The following is a 22791-nucleotide window of genomic DNA, read 5'->3' as shown; positions in this document are numbered from 1 at the left end:
ACCACATCTAAGCGACTCTTAAACTCATCCAAGGATGGTGACTCAACCACCTCCCTGGGCAGCCTGTTCCAGTGTCTGATCACTCTTACTGTGAAGAAATTCTTCCTAATGTCCAGCCTAAACCTATCCTTTCCTCGCGATGCGGTTTAAATGGGCAGTTGGGGACACAGTGTGCTATCTTTGCCTTCTGCAAATGGCTCCACAATGTTTTCAGACAGATTAAAATTAAAAAAGAAAACCCAACAGAGGGGAAAGGAAGAGTTACAGTTTTCTGTGTGTTACAAATGGAAAAGGAAAAATTAACCATCTGAAAAAATGCTGCTAATGATGCATGTCTTTGGAGGGGATAACTAATGAGTCTCCAAAAGGTCACAGTTTTGCTCATGGTTAATCTTCAGCAAGTCATTACATAGGCAGGGCCAGTATCTAATGAATCCATCTCTTCTTTTCTTCCAGGAGCGGGACTGAGACCTGCTGAGGGATAACCAGGAACTCTGGGATAGCGGGAAGCTCCTCTGGCAAGCTGTAAAGATCAGACGGCCCTTGGCTTCGCCAGCGTAAGCCGTACGAGGGGAAGGTGCTGGAACTGCAAGCGTGGAAACTTACTGCGCTGAACGCAGCCGATAAAGTGAGTTTTGCTCCGCAAAATATTTCCTGCCGCCGAGTTTTCTATCTGCTGACGTGGAAGATGGGGTCTGCCCATACCCAAAAGGGAGCGACGAGACGGGCGAAGCTTTGCTGACCATCGGGGAGTCCGGCCGGTGCCTGGATGCGCTTCGCTGGTGGGGAAAACACTGTCAGAACTCGTGGGCGGGGAGGGTTTGGGGCAGCGGAGGGGCCATGGGGCTGCTCTGGGCTCTGCCCCACGGCGGGGCCAGCCGGCTGCCCCGGTACTGAGACATCGGGGACGCGGGGCTGGGCATCCAGCTGCACCCCATACTTCGGCATCGTCTGGGGGATATCGGAGAAGGAAAACAAGAAAGCGGCTGGAAAATGTAGCAGATCTGAGCTTTTAGTCCCAAGAAAAATAACCTAGAGATCTCTGGGCTGCGTTTATCTTCGCTGCTCGGGAAATCTCTTCTGCCCCTTGATTTCTCACCCAGTTTAAAACACTTTATTGGTGCGTGTGTGTGTTCACATCTCTTTTCCCCGCATCTGCGTGTCATCTTGAAACGATGGGCGTCTCTAAGTAATAATGAGGCACTTGTTTTCAAACCCCGTTGGTGATCGGGAAGCCCTTCGACTCTCCCAGCTTTTCGAGTGACGAAGAGGAACAAGCCCAAAGAGGACGGAGCCCGCGATGGCCGAGAAGTGCGACTGCATCGCCAGCATGTACGGGTACGACCTGGGCTGTCGCTTCGTTAATTTTCGCCCCTTGGGCTTTGGGGCTAATGGGCTGGTGCTGTCGGCCCTCGACAGCAAGAGCTGCCGCAAAGTGGCGGTGAAGAAGATCACCATTGGCGACGCGCGGAGCATGAAGCACGCTTTCCGGGAGATCAAAATCATCCGCCGCCTGGACCACGATAACATCGTGAAGGTGTACGAGGTGTTGGGGCCGAAGGGGACCAACCTGCGCGGGGATTTCTTCAAGTTTAACATGGTGTACATCGTCCAGGAGTACATGGAGACGGACCTGGCGCGGCTGCTGGAGCAGGGGAAGCTCACCGAGGAGCACGCAAAGCTCTTCATGTACCAGCTGCTGCGGGGGCTGAAGTACATCCACTCGGCCAACGTCCTCCACCGCGACCTCAAGCCGGCCAATATTTTCATCAGCACAGAGGACCTGGTGCTGAAGATCGGCGATTTCGGGCTGGCCAGGATCGTGGATCAACATTACTCGCACAAGGTAGGTGATGCCGAATCGCCGAGGCCGGTGGTCTCTTGGTGAGCTGCCGGCCGGCACGGGGAGGCGTTGAACACGTGTAGGGTGAAGCAATCCGACTGTGGTGGATCTTCTCAGGAGAAACTGGTCCTTGAGCCTGGTTGGGCAGCTGTAAGCCCTGCTGGGGTGGTCACTGGTAGTAATTGCCCTTCCTTCCCCAAGCCAGGATGTGTTTCCCAGGCAAAGCCCATGGGTTAAGCTCTGCTGAGCGTGCCCAGGGCTCTCCAGCGCCGCAAAGCACAGGAAGGGTTCAAGTGCCATTCAGCCATCTTTTAATGCTTTATATCATATATATCAAATATATATTTTATTCCATCCCAGCAACGGGCTGTGGGGAGGTGTGCGTTTGCTCACTTTACTTAAATGACTAAACTTCTTGCTTTGCTGCTGTTATAAAACACTGAATCCCACTTATTTAATCATAGGGAAAGAGGGATAGGTCTTTGAGATACGGTCATGTTCTTTTATCCGAGGTCAAGGTGGGAATAACGTAGAAATGTTTTGCTCGTTATATACCGTATTATAACGCAATAATAACTGCGAGTGGCTGTGTCCAGCCCCGTGTACCCCACTGCTGCCCTGCTCGGGGCAGGGGATGCCCAGAATCCCTCCGGGTCCCCCAGCCTGGGCATCCCCTGCATCCTGGTCCACACACACCTTCTCACGGCGGTCTGGCTGGGATGGAGAAGGAGGGAAAGGAGGAATAAAGCAAAATGCAAGAAAACAGATACCTGCCCTCGAGGAGGGGAAATCCATCACCGGCTTTTCTCCGTCTGCCCAAGGAGGCCTGAAACTCCCCCGAAGCGGTGATTTCTAACAAGCAATTAGCGAGCTGGGTGCTGTGGTCTTCTCCACAAAGGGTCGAACTCCCAGGCAGCTGCCAAACCCCGCAAAAGAATTCGAGGTACTAAACCAGTTTATACTCAGGCAAAAATGCAGCTATTAAAAGAGCTGCATTTTTTCCTCTAACGAATTTAATTCAGCACGGCAGCCTCTAGCAGCGAAGGCCTCCCGGTGGGATAGCCCTGGATGTGTTGCTCTCTCTTGGGACGGAGGGACGACATCCCACGGCTGCCCCCAGGCTTTCTCTCGCCCTCAAGAAAGAGAGGTTGGAACTGGGAGCAGGTCACGGTGGCTTCTCTGGTGGAGCAGCTCAAGGTGGTGCCAGTGGGCAGGCGGTGTGGGAGGGAGGCAAGGAAAGCACGTGAGAAATCTCTGAAACACACAATCCTGACGTTAATGGATTTTGGAGGGAGTTGCAGATGTTTAATGCAGGTTGCCATCCAGGCTGGAGGTTTGGAGCCGTGGAGGAGTGCGGCGGAGGCTTCATCAGCTCCCAGGTCCACAGCGTCCCAGGAGAAAGCAAAGTATCGCGTGGTCCGCACCAGTGGGTTTCTGGTTAAAGTTGCTCTTTGGTATTTTAAGATAAGATAAAAATCTATTTTGCTGAGCTGGATGTTTGCGTGGACGAGCTCAGTGTCCCCCATGGACCCGCCGTTGCGCCTGGGACGAGATTTAAATACATTTTGCATTTGCCATTGAGTTCCTGCCCAGCGCGGCTCTGATTTGGGCACTGTTGCTTCGTGCAGGGAGGCAGGGAAGGGAAAGAGGGAAAAGGGTGGTGAAAAGACGATCTCCTGATCCTGAAGCTGAGCCCTGATCCCTTCTGGTTTCGAGTCTGGGGTTTGGGGAAAAACAGAGCCTGGGGAAAGGGAAGAAGGTTGTAAGGGACACTGGGGAGAGAGCGCGGGGTCCTTGTCACTGCTGCCTCCCCCCCCGCTGTGTTCCCTTCCTCACCAATTATTTATTACCCAGCTCAGGAAAAGGCTCCTGGATTTTCAAGTGAGCGTGTTGGTGGTGTTTTTTTTTTTTTTAAAGTCAGGTGCATTTTAAAAGTCAAAAGCATGAGGCTTTTCCCAAGGGAGGGTAACTCCTGGAAAAAACCCCTGCAAACAAGGCAGCGCTACGTGAATGCAGAAGGTCACCGATTTAAGGAGCATCATCTTTTCAGAGACGGCAAGATCAGGGTAGGAGTCGTCTGTCCGTGTCCGCTGCGGAATTATTGGTTTTTCTAAGCAATTCTCCGTCTCCTTAATAACCGCCGGCGCAGTGGGAAAGAGCTCTCAAGGGCTGCGGTTTCGTGCTGGGACGTAACTTTTCAAGATGCCATTGCGTCCTCCGATTCCTCCCAGGGGTGGGAGGTTGGAGCGTCAGTGTGAAAAACTGGCAGAGCCCCGCTGTGCAGAGAGACCTGGATACCGCTCCAGAGCCGAAAATAGCAGCGCTGCGCTGAGCATCCGGCACCGCAAATAACGTCAGTTATTCCCAAATTCAGTCCTCTGGGGAGGACTGTGTTTGCCGAGGTGACGGGCGCTGCAAAGGCAGAGGTACAACAGGAGGGCTTGGATGGGGCTTGGGTCAGTCCCGACCTTTGATTTCTCAGGTGACTCAGAAAAATCAATTCCTTTCCGTATTTCTCTTTCAACCTCCTCCTTCCTCAAGGGCTCGTACAGATTTATAAGCTCCTGGGTGTGGGCTCTTGCAGAAGCACCAGCAAGAGGGAGAGGACCGGAGCATCACCACTCCTGAGCCTCCATCCCTCTGCCAACCAGCGTTGAGCAGGACAGGGATCCTCGCACCCTGAATTTTGGTGTTACCAGCAAGTGCTGACACAGAGATGCCCAAACCCAGTTAAAATCCTGCTCCCTGCGTAATTAATTGCCGTAAAGACCCACTAGATCCAAACCTCTGAAGGCGGTGGAGAACTAACCAAACCTCCAAACCTCTAGCGTGATGTTTTCTTGCCAGCCTTTGCGGTGAGGAAGGGTCGTCTTCTTTCCCCTCAGGATGTTTTGTGTCTGGAAGAAGCTTCATCTGGTGGCTGGGGCCTGCTAACATGAAAAAGTCACGGGTTGCGTGTTGTCACCCGTCTGAAAGGTCACAGCTCTTCTGACCCGCCGTTTCTCAAATCCCCAACCATCCTGCTGGGTGTTCAAACGGCAAATAATAACTGCGGCAGGTTGTGAGCAGAATTTTAAACCCGGGTTAGAAACAGATAAAGCACCTAAATAATAGTCCTTACTTGGCGATGGGTCTTGTTTACGTGGCTTGCAGCAGGCAACCGTGTCATTAGGATATTTTGGTGGGAAAGGGAGAGGTCCCCTACTCTGGGAGGTGCCCTGGACCACAGTAGGGTCCTGGCCTTCACCAGCTTTGAAGCGGAGCAGCTCTGCCTGCGTTTCTCCCACTGTTTGGCCGGTGTTTGCCGCTCAAATCCCTCTCTCCGTGGGGTAAGAGCAGCACGGGGGCATCTGCTCGTTTGAAACTCCCCAGTAGCAAACAAGATGGATTGCAAACCGCCAAGGTCATGTCCAGATCTGGGTCTGCACCTTCACAGGCTGCTCAGACCTGACGGCTTAAATTTTAGCCCTGTCTCAGATAAACCCACTTCTAAGCTCTCTGGGTGCTTGCAAACATCTCTTTAGGGCTCAGAATATCAGGTCTAGCAGAAGAGGACCCTCAGGAGATGATCCTGTGGGTCCCCCTCTCTCTGACGCCCTGTGCCTTCCCCAATGCTCTCGCCATCCAGCTGTGAAGACTCCTTTCTCTCCCTTCTTACTACTTTTTATCCGCGGGAGTAGCTAATCCCGCTGTTTATCCCTCTAGAACATCTCCACGTTAATCCCTTTTTCCTCGGTCGTTGCTGTTTGTGGTCTGAACGCTTTGCTGTGGGACTTGGTGCCCAAATGGTGACCGGAGGAGCGTTGGAGATGAAGATAAGGGCCGGCTTCGGCCTCCATGAGGTCCTTATGCCAAAATAGTCAAAGCCGAGCATTTCCCTTTCCATAAACCACGTCCTTATTGAGCGCGAGCGTCTCGCCTTCGCCCTCGGAGCGCTCTGCAGTGTCCTCTCCATCTACAGCCTCGTGGTCCTGCTTGCCCCACACCTCGCTGCCTTCTCCCCATGGTCCAGCCCCTGCCTGCATTTCTTCAGAGGCTGCCTGGGTGTGTATTTATTCCTAATAAATAGCTTTGGCTCCAAAGGAGAGCCCAGAAGTGATCTGCCCCAAGTTTGGAGGGGTCAGGGGGTGTAAAAATGAGATGCTGTCCTCCCTTGAGCACCCTCAGCTCATGATGGGCAGGAGGGATGGGAGAGCAGGGAGACGGCAAAGTCAAGCATTAAAAATTGGGATAAATACCAACGAATGTCTAGACTTAAGAATAATAAATACTTCAGAGGACAGTCTCATGGCCGTGCATCCCATGTGGGGTGTCACCCTGCGCTGGTCAGATAGGGACCGCTGGGTTGGGTGGTCCTACCTGGAGAAGACAACAGAAATACCTGCTGTATGGGGATATGGAGACTTGCTGAAACTCTTTACTGGGGTGATAAGGCAGCAAAGTGGGACACTCTTTGGCCTGCCCATGTTGTACGAGATAGTCAGATTACCTCTTCTGGGGGCTCTGCTGGGTGCCCCAAAGCGCTTGGGGGCATCTGCATGGGGCTGCCAGGGGACCCTCTCTCCCTTTACCTCTTGGCAACATTAATTACAGCATTAATTGGCAGAAATTCCATGCTAAAGAGGGTGTGACAGCCCTTTTAGGGGAAGAGCTCGTGCTAAATAGTTTCCAGAACATCTTCAAACCTTTGAAGTCCTTCCTTTCGTTTTTGTACTTGCTGATCAGTGCAAACATAATAGCTTCCAGCTCGTCCAGTAAAACAATACAGTTCCCAGGTGGGTCATCATGAGGAGGTCTTCAAAAGCCATGAGGAGGTCTTCAAAGGAGATGAGGATGTGGGATGTTGCTCATCCCGGAGGTGACCACCCTCCGCGTTCAACCCCAGGGGCAGCTGCGCCCTCCTTCCCTCTCCTCTGATGGAGCACGGAATAGTCTACGGACCTGAAATAAACGCTCTCTGTCATCCCAAACGGATGAGGACACGCGTCGCGCTGCTGGAGTCACACACAGCGGCCGTTTGATTATTTTAGGATGGAGTGACGTTCCTGAAAACCCGGCTTCTTTCCCTGCCTCTCCTAGAACTGCCCTACCTGCTTTTTGAAAAATTAAGTTAAAAACCACACTGTGGAGAGGCAGTAACCCGCTGCTGCACCAGGATTATTCCAAAAGCTTGGGGTTGGTGCTATTTTGAGTCCCCCCACCCTTGTCACTGCAGCCACTGGTGGCAGGAGCCGACCCGGCTCCCATGGGCGGAGCAGCAGAAATCCCATTCCTGGCTGTGGACGGAGCTGTGGATACACAGGCTGTGGCTGGATCCTGCTGGATTTCCAGTTTGCGTGCAGCTTTTTGAGCACAGAAAGATGGATTTTGGTGTGAAATACACTTAGGAGAGGCTTTGGGCTGCAGCGTTAGGTTTGCAGTAGGTGGGATCCTGAATTTTGGCATCCGCCTCCAAGGAGACGTGCCCTTGGTCCCTCCAGCTCCAAGGTGGAGCTCCCAGTTTGGGCACCGGTTGTACTGGAGCGTCGGTGGGTCTCGCTGTGCTCCCCACGTACTGCCTCGGTGCCCTCGGGATGCAGGCGGGTCCAGCGTGCCGTGACCACGGTGACACCAGGATGCAGCAGCACCTGCATCCGCCCGGAATTTCTCCTTGTGGCGTTATAAGCAACGCAAAAAATCCGTGTTGTGTAAAGATTAGAGAAAAAAACATCCATTTTTCTTTGCAAACTGCAAAAGAAAAAAAAAATAGCGTGGGAGGGCTTGAGAGCAAGGTCTGGACTTGAAACTATTTCTGGTTTTAAATTAACTCCTTTATATTGGTTTTTAAAGAGATTCCAGTGGTTCTTCAGTTCAAAAAGGGCTGTGCTGAATCCGCAGAATATTGCCGTGAAGATGTATGCTCCGTCTTAATTAGAAGTAATTAATGTGCTTCTGCTCTCGGTCTTTCTGTCTGGTTGAATCTATATAAATGGTGAAATTCTCGTGCTGAAGACCCTGCTTTGCACAGGCGATGGCTGGAAGTGCTTGGGCTCTCCATCCTGGCCCAGCTGCTGCCCTCAGCCTTGGAAAGAGTTGAGCCTGTATCTAACCCAGGTTTAGGTGGGTCCTTACCCAGACATCCTGCAGCTGTGCCTGCCCCAAAGCCGTGGTGATATTTCTCCATAGGATTTGATAGTCCACAGGACTGTAGTTACTTCCTCCAGGTGCTGGGACAGGAACTTATCTTATATATTTTATAAAAATAATAATCTAGACTATGTTTTTATCCACTGTGGAGGCAGAGCAGACGTAGATGTTGGGGCTGGATAAGCCACTCAGGACTGGAGTGTTGTGCTGCCTGGCTGGGGAGCACCCCCAACCACTCCCACCGGGAGCCGGGTTGGAAAAGTCTTGATTTTCAAACCTCCCTTCCCGGTATTTTCCCGCTGAGGAAGAGGAGGGATAACCCGGAGCCCAGCAGCGGAATGCCACGGGAAGCAAGAGGAGGTCCAGCTGTATGGTCCAGGAGTGGGTGGGATGGAGAGAAGCTGTAGGTTGCTCCTCTCCACACGTCCTTCCTGGGCTTGGTGGTGGGTGATGAAAAGAGGGAGGCTCCAGTCGAATACGCGGTGGTGGGTAACAGAAGAGGGCAGGGCAATGAGAGGCGCTGCTAATTAATTATCAGTAACCTCACACGGCAGGGGAGGGGTTGAAGATGTATCCAAAAATAGTCGGTGAGGGAATTTTCTCCCATACAGGAGAGATACCCGGGGAAGAAAAGGTTTGGCTTGTTGCAACGTATAGAAATTTGCAGTATATCGCTCATACGTTTTGCGTAAACTCTGAGAACTCAAATCCGTCTTGCCGTCAGGGAGGAGAAACGCGTGAACCGAGCATTACATCTGTAAGAGAGTGGCATCCCTTTGCTGGGAAAGGGAAGAAATTGCTCCCGCCAGGAATTGCCCTGGATCACTATCCCCAAAGTTTCTTTTCTTAGGATTCTTCCAATAAATACCAACATTGGGAATAATTCCAGTAGCTGAAACTGGGCGACGCTTTTGTGCCGGTTCTGATTCAGCAGCATTAGCCAAAAATATAACAGCAATAAATGAAAGTTCTCGGCTAATCAGCCTCCATTACAACTTATCTTAAGAAGACCATAATTAAAACGTGCTTTTAAAAGCGAGCCCTTTCTGATTAAAAGCTTGACGACTTGCCCGTTTGGGAATTCCAAAATGTGCCACCATACAGCGAGACCTGGACAGGCTGGAGAGTTGGGCAGAGAGGAACCTGATGAACTTCAACAAGGGCAAGTGTAGGGTGCTGCACCTGGGGAGGAATAACCCCCTGCACCAGGACAGGGTGGGGGTGACCTGCTGGAGAGCAGCTCTGAGGAAAAGACCTGGGAGTCCTGGTGGACAACAGGGTGACCATGAGCCAGCAATGTGCCCTTGTGGCCAAGAAGGCCAAGGGCATCCTGGGGGGCATCAGGAAGAGTGTGACCCGCAGGTCGAGGAGGGAGGTCATCCTCCCCCTCTGCTCTGCCCTGGGGAGGCCCCATCTGGAGCACTGGCTCCAGTTCTGGGCTCCCCAGTTCCAGAAGGACAGGGAACTGCTGGAGAGGGGACAGCAGAGGACTGCAAAGATGATGAGGGGCCTGGAGCATCTCTCTGATGAGGAAAGGCTGAGGGACTTGGGTCTTTTGAGTCTGGAGAAGAGAAGCCTGAGGGGGGATCTGATCAAGGCCTATAAATACTTCAAGGGTGGGTGTCAGGAGGATGGGGCCAGTCTTTTTTCAGTGGTGCCCAGGGACAGGACAAGAGGGAACGGGCACAAACTTGAACATGGGAAGTTCCACCTAAATATGAAGAGCAACTTGTTTCCTGTGAGGGTGTCAGAGCCCTGGAAGAGGCTGCCCAGGGAGGTGGTGGGGTCTCCTTCTCTGGAGACATTCCAACCCCGCCTGGACCCGTTCCTGTGGGACCTGCTGTGGGTGGCCCTGCTTTGGCAGGGGGTTGGAGGAGATGATCTCCAGAGGTCCCTTCCAACCCCATAGCATTCTGGGATTCTGCGATTCTGTGAATTGGAAGAAAAACCTGCATTGGGGGAAGAGGAGCGTCACAAACCTGGTGGTCTTTGTGACGGTGAAACCGCTCTCGCATGAAGCTGAGAGATGTGTCCTGGAGCATCCTACAAGATGTTATATCGCGACTGAAAACAGTTTATGAAACTTATATCAGTTAGTGTGGGGTTTTTAACAGAGTTTTTACATGAACCGTATCCACATCATTGCATTTTGATGCTCTCCAAATGCTTCATGGCATTTAAATGCAATTCGACTTTATCATTTAATTTTATTTTCTTTTCTGCTGCGGTTCAATCTGCCTCGTTCTGTCGGTGCGTTATATTTAATATAGAAAATGCCGCTTATGAATATTCCAGCATTATCCTGATGAAATATCCATTCACGTCCCACCCCGGCGTGGCGCCCGCGCATCCGGAGCGTGGCCGGCGAGCGAAGCCGGTGGCGCTGGGATGTCCCTTACGATGCCAGCGTTATTGACAGGCTTGAAAACGCGTCCCCTTGATTTCTGCCAGAGCTGCTGAGCGCTTGGCACTTGTGTCGAATCTCCCGGGTGAGTCCGGAAGCGGGAGGGCTGCGGTCCAAGGAGACGACAGCGCTCGGTCTTTGTCCCGTGGGGCGCTGCTGGGGACATCTCCTTTAAAACCAGGGCAAGCATCCCAACCGACCGTCCTCACTGTAAGCAAAGTAGGACGGAGGATATGGGGACCTGCCCCACGTCACCCACTCAAGAGTCTTGGCTAGAAGCCCTTGTGGGGCTGTTGCCCACTCAGTGATGCTTTAAGACATCTGCTGGTCCAGGAGGCTTTCCTTCCACGTGGTAGTGATGTTTCTCCACGAATCTGTTTCTTCTGCCCGTTCCCTAGTTTTCCTCTTTATTACGAGATCCTACATCTCACCCCTGTCAGATGCCGCATGACTTCATCCGCACTTCCCAAGGGGTGAGATGCCGCATGACTTCATCCGCGCTTCCCAGCACATGCCCCAAACCGAAGCGGGGTTCACTACAGCAGCATCCTGATGATGGAGGCAGAGTGAACTCACCTGGCTTCTGTGCGAGGCCAGATCCTGCTGAGAGCATCTTCTGGGATCCCTTTGTGCTCCCAGTGCCACCTCTGCTCCGGTCTTGTGTCCCCTTGTGCCCTCTAAAAACTCATTTTCAGCATCAGTGCTGGGACTTGGATCCATGGGAATTCAGTAGGGGGTTGGAATCTGTGGGAATTCAGCGGGATGTAGGTTGCTGTTAGTAGAGGTTTAGGTGGCTATGGAGGGACTGTAGATATAGGATTAACTAGAGACAGAATCAGCAAAAGATTGCAAACTGGTAACCAGTTTGGATATCTAAGCGCTGTGCTTGGGGTACTGAGCTGGGAAAGGCTTCCTTCACGCACTGCTGGGTTAGAGCCGGGACCCAGCACGGCGCTTAAATAATGTGCTTAACATCCAAAACGTCTCAGGTGGTGGCCCTGGGATTTATATAATACATCGAAGTCCTCTAGCAGTGACCTGAAATAACTTTTGCAGGTATGATCTGCAAATCTGTGCCATCAAAGCCATCTGTCCTTTGCAGAAAGTGCTTAAATGGCACGGTGACAAAGAGCAAACAAGGTTTTTGAGGAGCAGCAAGTGTTTTGCCTCCTGGAGCACCAAAGAATCTCTATTTCCAGTGGTCTATGTCTTACCTCTTTGCTTCCTGCTGGATCCGATGGTGGGACCACCGCGGGCAGCGAGGGCTGACCAGGGAAAAGCGGAGGAGCTCTCTTGCAAGATGCTGATGTCTCTATCTCTCCTTTTTCAGGGTTACCTTTCCGAAGGCTTAGTGACAAAATGGTATCGCTCCCCTCGCCTCCTCCTCTCGCCAAACAACTACACCAAAGCCATCGACATGTGGGCGGCCGGCTGCATCCTGGCCGAGATGCTGACAGGAAGGATGCTCTTCGCTGGTAGGTGTCTGGCTCCCGTTGTTTAATTTTTTTTTCCTCTCTCCCTCCTTCCTTGCTACCCAATTCAAAGGCCTTCTAGCATGGCAGAGGGAATGCAAAAAAAAAAAGGCTATGTCCAGCTTTGGAGTCCTCACCACGGGAAGGACATGGACCTGTTGGAGAGAGTCCAGAGGAGGCCACAAAGATGCTGCGAGGGCTGGAGCCCCTCTGCTGTGAGGACAGGCTGAGAGAGTTGAGGGGGTTCAGCCTGGAGAAGAGAAGGCTCCGGGGAGACCTTAGAGCCCCTTCCAGTCCCTCAAGGGGCTCCAGGAAAGCTGGGGAGGGACTCTGGATCAGGGAGGGGAGCCATAGGATGAGGGGGAAGGGTTTGACCCTGAAAGAGGGGAGATGGAGATGAGATCTGGGGAAGAACTTCTTTGCTGTGAGGGTGGTGAGACCCTGGCCCAGGTTGCCCAGAGAAGCTGTGGCTGCCCCATCCCTGGAGGTGTTCAAGGCCAGGCTGGAGGGGGCTTTGAGCAACCTGGTCTGGTGGGAGGTGTCCCTGCCCAGGGCAGGGGGTGGGAACTGGATGATCTTTAAGGTCCCTTCCAACCCAAACCATTCTGTGATTCTCTGATTCCCCTCTCTTTGTAGCCAGCATCACTACGAGGATCCCACAGCTGGTTATTAGACATGAGAGCAGTCTCCAAACTCCACTTGCACAACCTCTGTCTGCTATTAGAGGGTCCCTTGTTTGGTGCAAACTTCCCTGGTGCAGGCAGGCCCTTGGGGCCGGAGGAGAGTTACCATCTTGATCTTCACTCTGCCCTATTGCGGTTGTCTGGGATGGACACACGGTGTGATGGCACCCAGTGGGAAACCACCAACTGGTGGGTTTCCCGAGGCTGGCCGGGGTCATCGGTGTCTCCGTGCTGAGCCTTGCTCAGCAGGAACCATCTCCTGCCAAAAGCAAAACCCCAAACAAAGAACAATTCTGGTGAAACAACAATACCTTCTTCTGTTTCTGAGTTTCCAACAGAAAATAAGAGCTTTTTGTTGGGAGGGAGGATGCTAAAAAAATATCATAGGGTGGAGTATAAGGACATGAGATAACGTAGCCCTGTCCCAAGAGGTTTGTACTCTGTGGTTGGTGTCTTCAAGGTATTTCTTTTCTTTGAGGGAAAACATTTTCAGCCATTTTCAGGATTTTCCTATAAGCGGGTATTGGAATTGTAAAGGTGCGGTGCAAGGAAAAGGAGATAAAAAAAGCTCCATCAAGGAGTGCGTAATTATCAGTGCAGCATTTGAAGCTCAACGCTGCTGTTCTTGAGATGCAAATCTTTATCTAATACAATTCTGAAAATGCTGCTGTTGGGAGCAAAGCTGTGCTTCCCGAGCTGGGACGCGGAGCCGTTCGCTCAGGAATCTGCCCATGGAAGAAGCTGCCTCCCTGCCCGGGGTCTGCAGCGATGCTGCTCCTCGGTTGTCTCCGCCGTCGCCCCTTGGTATTTTGAATGACAGGGTTTAACGCGTTTCACGAGCAGCTGTTTGCAGCGTTGTGTAAATAAATAATTAGACTCATTAATAATGGAGGAGGACACTTTCTTCACAAATATTTTAGTGCACCGCAGATCTCCGCAGCCAGTGTTTGATTGCAGATGATCTCTAGAGGTCCCTTCCAACTCTGACAATTCCGTGATTCCCTGATTCCATGTTTCTTTTGTGAAAGCTGAAAATTAAGCAGAAGAGAACAGTAAAATCGCCTCCCTCTCCTTCCTTCCTTTTCTTGTCCTTGGTCTTCCCTCCTCAAAAATTTTTGAGTCCAGGGACCTAGCTGCTCCTGCTGCCTCCCTGGCATATATTCCAGGAGCGGGAACATCTCCATGTGCCACTTGTTCCTCATTTTTTGGTCTTGCTGGGAGATGCCGCACGTGAGTGAGCTCCCGAGACAGCTCTGCCAGCCCTTGCCGAGCTGTGGTTTGCACCATGGAAGGGTCTCCGACCTTTTTGGCTGGAAGCAAACTGGAGGATGTCTTCCCAGGGCAGAGCTAAAGCTCTGGCAGTCCAGGGCAGCAGACCAGAACTAGCCCCAGGTGAACCAGAGCAGCAGAAGCAAACCCCAGTGCAGATGACAGGGTCCCAGTCCTACGGGAGTTGCACCAGACCAGAGCAATGCGCTGATTTGTGTTAAACTGGTCGTAGCTGCAGCCCCAGGGAAACCCTTTTGGACTCTTAAGTCAATCTCTCTTTTCATGTACTTGCTCCTCATGTCAAACAGCAAAATACGATGGGCTTGTCCAGGTCCTTCTCTGGCTCACCCCATCAGAGCACCCAAGCACTCATCTTTATCCTGGCTTTCCAAACCGTGCTTGACCCCTCTTTCAGCCCCAGCTTGGTTTTCGTGCTGTTTGAGGACCCCTAGGTTAGAAGCTGCGTTGGCTGACACCAGCAATCTACCATCTAGGTGTCCAAGCTGGTCCTTAAAGCTCCTGTCATGGTCAAAGACACAGGAAAAGGCAGCTCCAGGATGTGATTGCTCTGGCCTCTGTTAGCTCTCTGCCTTCAGCTGAGATTGTGCCTTAGAAATATGTATTTTTCCACTACTGCTCATAAAGGGCAGCTGGAGAACAAGCCGAAGTGCCCATGCTGGTGTTGCACGTGGCGATGGGTGAGATCAGCCTTGTCCTGGCTAATGCCCCAGAGCATCCATACAGGAATCTACTTTGCAGGTCGGTTCCTGAGAGCCCACAGCAGGTTAGGGATTCAGGAGATGGGATTTGGAAGATCAGAGACTGGACTCAGCCAGATAAGTGCTGCAAGCATCCCTGCTTCTATGCTTTCCAGCCCTCTGCGATCACTTAATAAGCCCCCAGATGATGGCGGGATACTGAGATAATGGGTGGGGATCAAAACCAAAGCTCAAAATACATATTCCTTTTGGGTTGCTTTAAAAATAGGCTGTGGAGCCATTACAGGAAGGTCCTGGCCCCGTGCCTCATTGTCCTGGCCTCCTCCTATACCAGTAAGTAAAGAAGAGCTGGGGTGGGAGCCTGGCAGTGGGGCATGTCACCTCCCTCTTTCATCTGCTGGTGTCCAAAGAGGAGGAGAATAAAATCCCAAACCTCAGAACAGCGAAAACTGGCTTCGCTCTTCTCCTCTTTCCTTGGGAGAAGGACTTTGTTCCTGGCCAGATGCAGCCGTGCTCTGTGGCTGAGGGACAAGGCTTTTGGAGAGTCCTGGGTCACCGGCAAACACCCCGTGGGAAATAACAGCGACGTAGTTCCCAGAAAGTTTCAAACCTCCAGTAATTGCCTTACGCTGGATAAATTGTTTTTTGAGTATGCGTCAGCGGCACAATTTAAATCGGGTGCTTAGCATAAGTCAATATAATTAACTCAGTACTCTGTCTGGGGTGCTTAAGCGACGCCGTTAAATTAAGGTGATCGGTTATTAGGAATAGATGTCACTCCCCGCTTTCATTCTGCTACTCAAATTAACGAGCGCCCGGCAGAGCGGGACCCCCAGCCCCGTTGCCCTTCCCCTGGATGATGCCGTGGTGGGAGCAGCTTTAGATTTGGCAGAACCCCAGGAGGGCACAAGAAATTTGGGTAACCCAAAGCTCGCGGCAGAGTAGAACGTCTCCAACAGCTAAAACCTGGTTTGCAGACCTTTAGAGAGTGTGGAAAATGGGGACGAGCATCCGTAACTGAGTGGCTACAGCTCCCTCCAGTGCCTTCTCCACCCTCTGCTGCCGAAGCGTATCCCAAAGCATTGCCAGAAAAAATAGGAGACAAAGAAAAGCCACCTGTCCTCGCTGATCTCCGTGGGGTTCACCAGCGGGGCCGTGCTCATGACTGAGCGCTGGGAGGTGGCGCGGTGGCTTTTCCCGTGGGATCAGTGCTGGCTCCTGGGGAATTCACCAGCAGGGCTTGGCTGCAGAGTTCCTCCTGCTCTCCTCGGTAACGACAGCACCTTGCGTTTATTCCGTCTGTAGTTCATTTTTTTTCTTTTCAGGGATGAATGCCTCCAGAAGGTCCTGAGGAATTACATAAATAGAGGATAATGGTGGGGAATTGGGTTCTTGAGAGCTATAATTTAATGCTTCCTTGTCTTGCATTAGCAGCTTCTTTGTGTGACTAAACACGGTGCCTTTGGGCTGCCAGGTGCCTTCAGTGAGCAGTGGTCGGAGCTGCACTGAGAGGAGAACAGCCACGAAGCCTTTGTGACTTTTAATACCTTGTCTTTTTGATGGCAATTTGGGAATTAGCCTGACTAACAAGGTGTTTGTTTCCTGGTGGTCATCTTTAGTTTCTCCTGGAGCCGTGCTGCTAACCTCTAGATGACCTAAAATTAGGTTTTCTATTGGAAAGTCAATTCATTTGCCCAGGATTGATATTAAGAGGATGTCCCTCAGTCTTTTTTTCTTTTCCTCTTGCTCTTTCTTCTTCTGAGGCTTTGTTCTGAGCAGACACGTGGTGTGATGGTGACCGGCTGTGCTAATGTCAGTGTTGCTTTGGGGTTCTCTAAGTTCATTGCCATGTCCTGGCTCGTAGACTTCTGTTGAACCGAACCTTGTTGAGTGATGAGGCCATGATGCATGGAGACCCTTTCCCAACCTCAATGTTTGGACCTTCCCTTGCCCAGGGGGTGTGTGTTTGGGATTGCTCCATGGATTTGAGTCTGGAAACCTCCCTGCTCCATGGGGAGCCCTGGGCTGGGAAGGGCAGCCCCTGTGAGGTGCCAGGGACCTCCGAAGGGATGGGGTTGCTTGAGGGCTTGACACCAGCAACGGTCTCCAGCATCCCCTACAAGTTGGATGGAGGTCTCCACTCTCCCTGCAGACTGATTACAAGTGCTGTGCCATAAATGAGGTTCACTCCTCTTGCTGCGGATCAGCCGGGCGCTGGTTGCCGGTGGAGCAGCCTGAAATCCATCAGTGGGACAGCAAGGGCCTTGGTCTCCAAAAAATCCCCCTTGGTTTGTTCACCCCGGCCAGTTCACTGTCTTAATGGATAGTCCTGCCTCTAATGACAGGGTATTTATAACCGGCATTTCCAGCAGACAGAAAATCAATAGTGCAACTCGGTACTTCTGCCAGGCTGCTTCTCTCTGCACGTAGGAAGCTGGAAATCAGCCGTGGAGCTCTTGGTCACATCCAATAGCAAGCTAAAGAATGGGATTAACGTTCACTAATGAGGCAGTCGGCTCCGCTCCGCTGCCGCTTCTCTCCTCTCACTGACTGGTAGCCAGTCCTGAAGTGGGGCTTAGGGATGTGTGGATAAATATCTCCTGAAGGAAAAGGATTAAAAAAGATACGATTGCTCCTAGCAGTTGTGGGGACAGTCACCATCAGAGCCTTGACTTGATACCCAGCAGCCAGGTGGGACCAGGTCAGAAAAGCCCCTTTCCCATCGGGAGGATGGGATGGACCCCACCAATGGGGCTCCCATGCCCAACAATTTCAGTCAGGTACGGCTTCTGCTTCATGGCCATTTTAAATAGATGTCCAAGTTAGTCGAAAAGCTGCGCAGACAGCCTCAGGGTGATTACACCAGGAGGGCAAATTGTCTGTGTTAACTCTTTCACCCTGAAAAAGAGGTGACCCGGCTGCGGGTCCCACCACATTTTCCTTGGAGCAAAGAGAGGTGGCTAATTCAGGGATGCATCATCGTGGATTTCCAAGGGGTGGCCATGCAGGAGGGTGGCCAGTAATACCACCCCCTCCACCCCCAATTTAACTCCTGGGTCTCATCTCACTGCCTGTTTTCTGCCTGTTTAGGGGGTCACGAGCTGGAACAGATGCAGCTTATTCTGGAGACGATCCCTGTGATCCACGAGGAAGACAAGGAGGAGCTGCTCAAAGTCATGCCCACGTTCATCAACAGCACCTGGGAAGTGAGGAAGCCGCTGCGCAAGCTGCTCCCCGAAGTGGACAGTGAAGGTACCGTAGTGTCCACTCGCTTTGGGAATGTCCCTCTGGCTGCCATGTTTTCAGACTCATTTCCCCAGGGAGTCACCTAAGGCCAAGTGCGTGAACGCTGGTGAACGGGATTCAGATATCTGGGGGTTTGCAGTGTGTGGTCCCACCCAGAGCTCACACATCCCCACGACTGTCCCCTCAGGTCCTGCTCGCTGTCCCACCAGGGAAGGCATGGGCTGCAGGACAGCACTCATGATGCAGTAGCTTTCTCACAGGTAGCTCATACAGAAATACGGGTGAAATGGTCTTCCAAGACGATTCCAAGACGCTTCCAAGGTGCATTCCCTTCATGCCAGTCTTCCTCCCCTCCCTTTCCATTCCTCTTCTGGAGCTGTAAAGTGAGGGTTCAGCCTCAGCAGCTTTGTAGGCAGCGAGATCTTTCTCAGCCAGAGCTGAGCAACGTGGACCAGGGCACGTCAGCTCTTCTCACCTCCTTCCAAGGCTTAAACCGGGCTGGTGGACCCGGCCACCTGCTTTTGGGAAGAGGTCAAGGCCATGTTGGCTGGCATAACTCTTAGGTGTAAGACGTCCGTTCTTTGGGCTTGGCCATGCCCGGGTTACCCGGGGACCGCGTCAGCCTCCAGCGAGGAGGAACGGATTTATTCCCCGTCGTCACTGCGGGAAGAAAGGTCACCTGCACCCCTTGAATAATTCATCAACGTTTTCCTGCCTCTCTGACCCATAATATATCGTAATATGTAACTCGTAATATATCGTTCCGCCACGCTTCTCGCCCGCAGTCGGTGACCTTATGAAGCTATTGATTCCTTCCTACTTAATTAGTCCCAGCAATGAAATAATCCCATGGGAGACAATCGGATATTGGTTAATGTTTAAGCACTGAGGCAATAGGTACGGCCCTTCCTTTCTGCTGAGTGATTTTGCCCCTAAAGAAACGGGTCCCGTTCACACAATTAACATCTTTAACGGGGATATTTCTGGAGGTACAGCGAAAAGGTTGTCAATGAAGAAAGGCATATTCCTGTTTGCTTTATCTGAACTCTAAGAGATTCTTCGCTGCACCAAGAAGCAACTGAATAAGCAACACCTTTAATGGCAGGATTTGATTTTTTCACATAACCTCCGTGAAAGGAATCATCAAAGGAATCACAACAAACCCTCCACGTTTGGATTTAATTCTCGTCGCTTTAATTGCACTTAATTTCTTCCTTCATCATCGTCGAAGGAGTTCATGCTCCGCAGTCTTTCTAAAATGATTGTAGGCACTCAGAATCCTTTAAATATTAATGGGCAAAATAATTTCGTGGTCTTGAGGACTTTTAAAAATCACATTTTAAATCTAATCCCGCTTCGGCTGTGCATAAGGATGTGAAATACTTGTCTGAAATGGACCGTGCTCGTCAAATGGATCTGAGAGTGTGGAATCAAACCCCGACATCATCCCGAGGTCTTTTTTGGGGGTTACAAGCGTAGCATTCTGACCCGGGCTCGCAGCAGCGGGTGTCACGTGTATGTGCTGTCCCGTGGAGGTGTGATGCTCATGACGGTCCTTTCTCCTGCCTTGCTAGATGAAGTGACACCTGCGGGATTGCTCCCCTGCGAGCGCACAGCTCCCACGGGGGGAGAGATGGGTGCAGCAAGGACAGAAGCACCCGGTTTAGACGCACAAGGGATGTGACCTTTGATTCCTTTCTTATTTCGAGGGGATTCATTATGGGGGGATTGGTGCGGCCCGTCCTGGAGAGGAAGCTGGTTTTGCTTTTGAGGAATTAGTGAGCTTGTTTCTTTCTGCTCCACAGCTATTGATTTTCTGGAGAAAATATTGACGTTTAACCCTATGGATCGATTAACGGCTGAGATGGGTCTGCAGCATCCCTACATGAGTCCGTATTCCTGCCCCGAGGATGAACCGGTGTCTCAGCATCCGTTCCGGATTGAGGATGAGATTGATGATATCTTACTGATGGAAGCCAACCAGAGCCAGATGTCTAACTGGGACAGGTACGGTACCCAGGGCTGGGTCACAGACCAGATCCTGGCTTAAATTCTTCAGGCTGGTGAGTCTCTGACCTGCTTTTGATTGGGTTTAGTCACACGTGCTCCAGACCCACCAAAAACACCCTCTTTTTCCTTCTTTCTGCCATATTGTAATTCTAGCCCAAGCTGGCACCTTGCTGAAGCCAACGAGATGTTCATCGCTGATTTCCACAGGGAGCAGATGTTGAGTCTGCACCTTCTAGTTCCCGAGTATCTTTCCCCTCTTGGTTTTATTAACAGCCCAAATTGTCTTCATTTGAGTTATGTCTCTTTAAGTGATGCTACTGTTCTTCCTTCTGTCTTCTGTCCCTTAATACCAGTTATAAAATAAGGTGGTTTTTGCACCTTTTGGGCACCAGGCCTGATTTGGAGCACTATTTTTATCACTTTTCAAGGCACATAAGCCCCAGAGGCCACAGAGCTGGGGTCTTTAAAAAAAAAAAACCCACCCTTAATAGTGTTGAGTTTTAAATGGTTTGCTGAAAGTTGCACAGGAAGTTCAGAGCAGCTCAAAGCCTTGAGCTGAGGTCTCTCATGTCCTAGATGATTATCCCAGTTACCAGGCCAGTCCCAGTACTGGAGGAGGTGGGACGAAATAAGCAGCTAAGAATTAACTAAGTTCATTTTCCTATAGAGCTCTTTCCAGCTGAGCGGGGTGAGCTGGCTGAGGATGTCTGCAGCATTGTTCGTCTCTGCACAGCAATTACATCTCCTCACCTTCTTAATCCACTATATTTCACCAGCATTGAGAAAATAATCTAAATCCCTATTATTAATCTCTTTGCCTGAGTGAACAAGTATCAGGATGGAGGCTGGGAGGGGACAACCGGGTAAATTAGGTAAAGAGGAAAGCTGGAAGCTTTTCTCAGGATATCTTCAGTGCCACAGCTCCTGCCAGTTATAGTCCCCAAAGCAGCAAATCAGCTGCTGGAGGTCACCTTGTCACCCTGTTACCTCTTGGCTTTTATATTTCTTGGTGTGTCACAAGAAGCTGAGACCTAGGCTGTTGGTCCTGCAACCCAGCTGGGGACATTTGCTGGAGGGCTGTAAATTTTGCCGCACGAGCCGAGTGTTTTAGAAACGGGGAAATTATTTTGCCTGTTTGTTGTGGGACACCTGAAGAGCGTTTCGTTGCTGGGACATAGAGCCCAAATACCTGGGAGAACACATCTTTTAAAGGCAGCTCAGTGAGGAGCCAGTAAATTAGATGTCACTTTGAAAAGAATGAGTGTTGTCAGGTAATTGCGATCCGGGGAGTTCGACTTGGTTGAGGAGTTATCGCTAAGCAGCCTTCAGGGATGCTCTTGGTCCACGACGTCGGAGTAAACTGGTGATGCCCAGTCTCAGGGGGGATTTAAGCTCACCTTTTTTACTTTTATGGCAACAAGCAAGGAGCGCTCACACTGCGGGTACTTCTCTGTGGGCTGAGGGACATTTTGATTATTAATATTGTTAATGAGGTTTTCATCCCAAGTGGAGGGAAGGTGATGAAGGGCTAAATGAAGGGGCCAGCTGGTTTGGTTGTTGGGCTTCTATTCCTACTACTGGTCCCATCTCAGACTCTTGATAAATTACTCATCCCTCTTGCTTTTTTTAAAACACAAGAAAAAGGTCTCTAATATTAATAGCAAGGTAAAGATCTGTAGGTAAGTGGTGTATTAGCAAGAAAAAGGTAAAAATAGCAGCAGCAGCACCGTGCTTATCAGTCTGAGCACTGCTGCTTCTAACGAAGCCCTCGTCCACGTGTCTAATAGGAGCGTGTCTTCCGCAGGTATCACGTCAGCCTCTCCTCCGATTTGGAATGGAGACACGATAAATACCACGACATGGATGAGGTTCAGCGGGACCCCCGGGCAGGGTCTGAATCCATTGCGGAGGAAGCACAAGTTGATCCGCGGAAATACTCACAGAGCAGCTCAGAGAGGTTCTTGGAGCTATCCCACTCATCCATGGACCGAGTTTTTGATGCCGATTGTGGGAAATCATGCGATTACAAAGTGGGGTCTCCTTCCTACTTGGACAAATTGCTGTGGAGAGACAATAAGCCCCATCATTACTCGGAGCCCAAGCTGATTTTAGATTTATCCCACTGGAAAAGAGCAACCATAGCACCCACAGCTGAGCTATCGCTGGAAGAAGAACCATCCAACCTCTTTCTGGAGATTGCTCAGTGGGTGAAGAGCACGCAGGTGGGTCTGGAGTGTCCCAGTCCTCTTCCAGAGATTCAGGAACGGAGCCTGCCATCTTCTCCTCACCATCTCCACAAAGAACCCACGGAGGTGAACAGTGAGACAGACCCTGAGTTTGACTTGGACGTCTTCATCTCCAGGGCACTGAAACTTTGCACAAAACCTGAGGATCTTCCAGACAACAAGCTCAATGACATCAATGGGGCCTGCATATCTGAGCACCCTGGTGAGATTGTACAAACAGAGGTGTACCAGAAAGAGCGATGGTGAGGAACCCACACCCGGGAAACCCCCGCTGTATCTCCCTGTTCCTCTCTGATGGTGTGGCCATTGCCCGGGGCCGAGGTGGCTTCCGTCTGTCATTGAGCATCCATTTTTTACACTATACCGAATGCCTTTTTCTGAAAAGGCGAGCACAAACCACATGCCCCTTTTGATGCCTTAGAAATACCTTTAAGGGAATCAAGAGGTGTGAATGAAATACTGAGTTTCTTATACTGCCTTAACACTCTTGCCTTGCAATCTCTGGGACCTGTTTGAAACTTAAATGTACGAGGGAAAGATGATAGTACATGGTAAGTTTGCAAACAGAAGTCAAATCAACTTCTTTTCCTTTCTTTTTCTATAGCATCTTAAAATGACGAGGACAAAATCAGCATTTTCATTATGGTCAGATAACCCCTCCTGGTTTGATGGGTTCCCAACACGCCAAACTTTGAGCTCCTCTGAGGCAGCCGTGTGAGTACAGGCGGTTCGGAGAGAAGCGATGGAGGTGGTGTACATGGTCAGCCGTCAGT

The 22791-nt window shown here is 51.1% G+C and overlaps 1 protein-coding gene across 1 annotated transcript; it reads left to right on the top strand.

Moving 5' to 3' along the window:
• Positions 1–1300: 1300 nt before the first annotated feature.
• Positions 1301–22264, top strand: LOC141476653 (mitogen-activated protein kinase 4-like). Its single transcript, XM_074165446.1, has 5 exons — positions 1301–1846; positions 11704–11848; positions 17607–17768; positions 19568–19769; positions 21577–22264. Exons 1-5 carry the CDS (start codon positions 1301–1303, stop codon positions 22262–22264), a joined length of 1743 nt encoding a protein of 580 aa, XP_074021547.1.
• The last annotated feature ends 527 nt before the right edge of the window (positions 22265–22791 follow it).

This window comes from Numenius arquata, chromosome W (genome assembly GCF_964106895.1).
Source record: "Numenius arquata chromosome W, bNumArq3.hap1.1, whole genome shotgun sequence".
NCBI lineage: Eukaryota > Metazoa > Chordata > Aves > Charadriiformes > Scolopacidae > Numenius > Numenius arquata.
This window is presented reverse-complemented; position numbering and strand designations above follow the sequence as displayed.

Excerpts from the sequence above, each read along its gene's own strand:
- LOC141476653 (XM_074165446.1), top strand. The coding sequence starts at position 1,301 with ATGGCCGAGAAGTGCGACTGCATCGCCAGCATGTACGGGTACGACCTG. Across the intron at positions 1,847-11,703 it reads ATCAACATTACTCGCACAAG|GGTTACCTTTCCGAAGGCTT; the intron begins GTAGGTGATGCC and ends CTCCTTTTTCAG. Across the intron at positions 17,769-19,567 it reads CCCCGAAGTGGACAGTGAAG|CTATTGATTTTCTGGAGAAA; the intron begins GTACCGTAGTGT and ends TCTGCTCCACAG.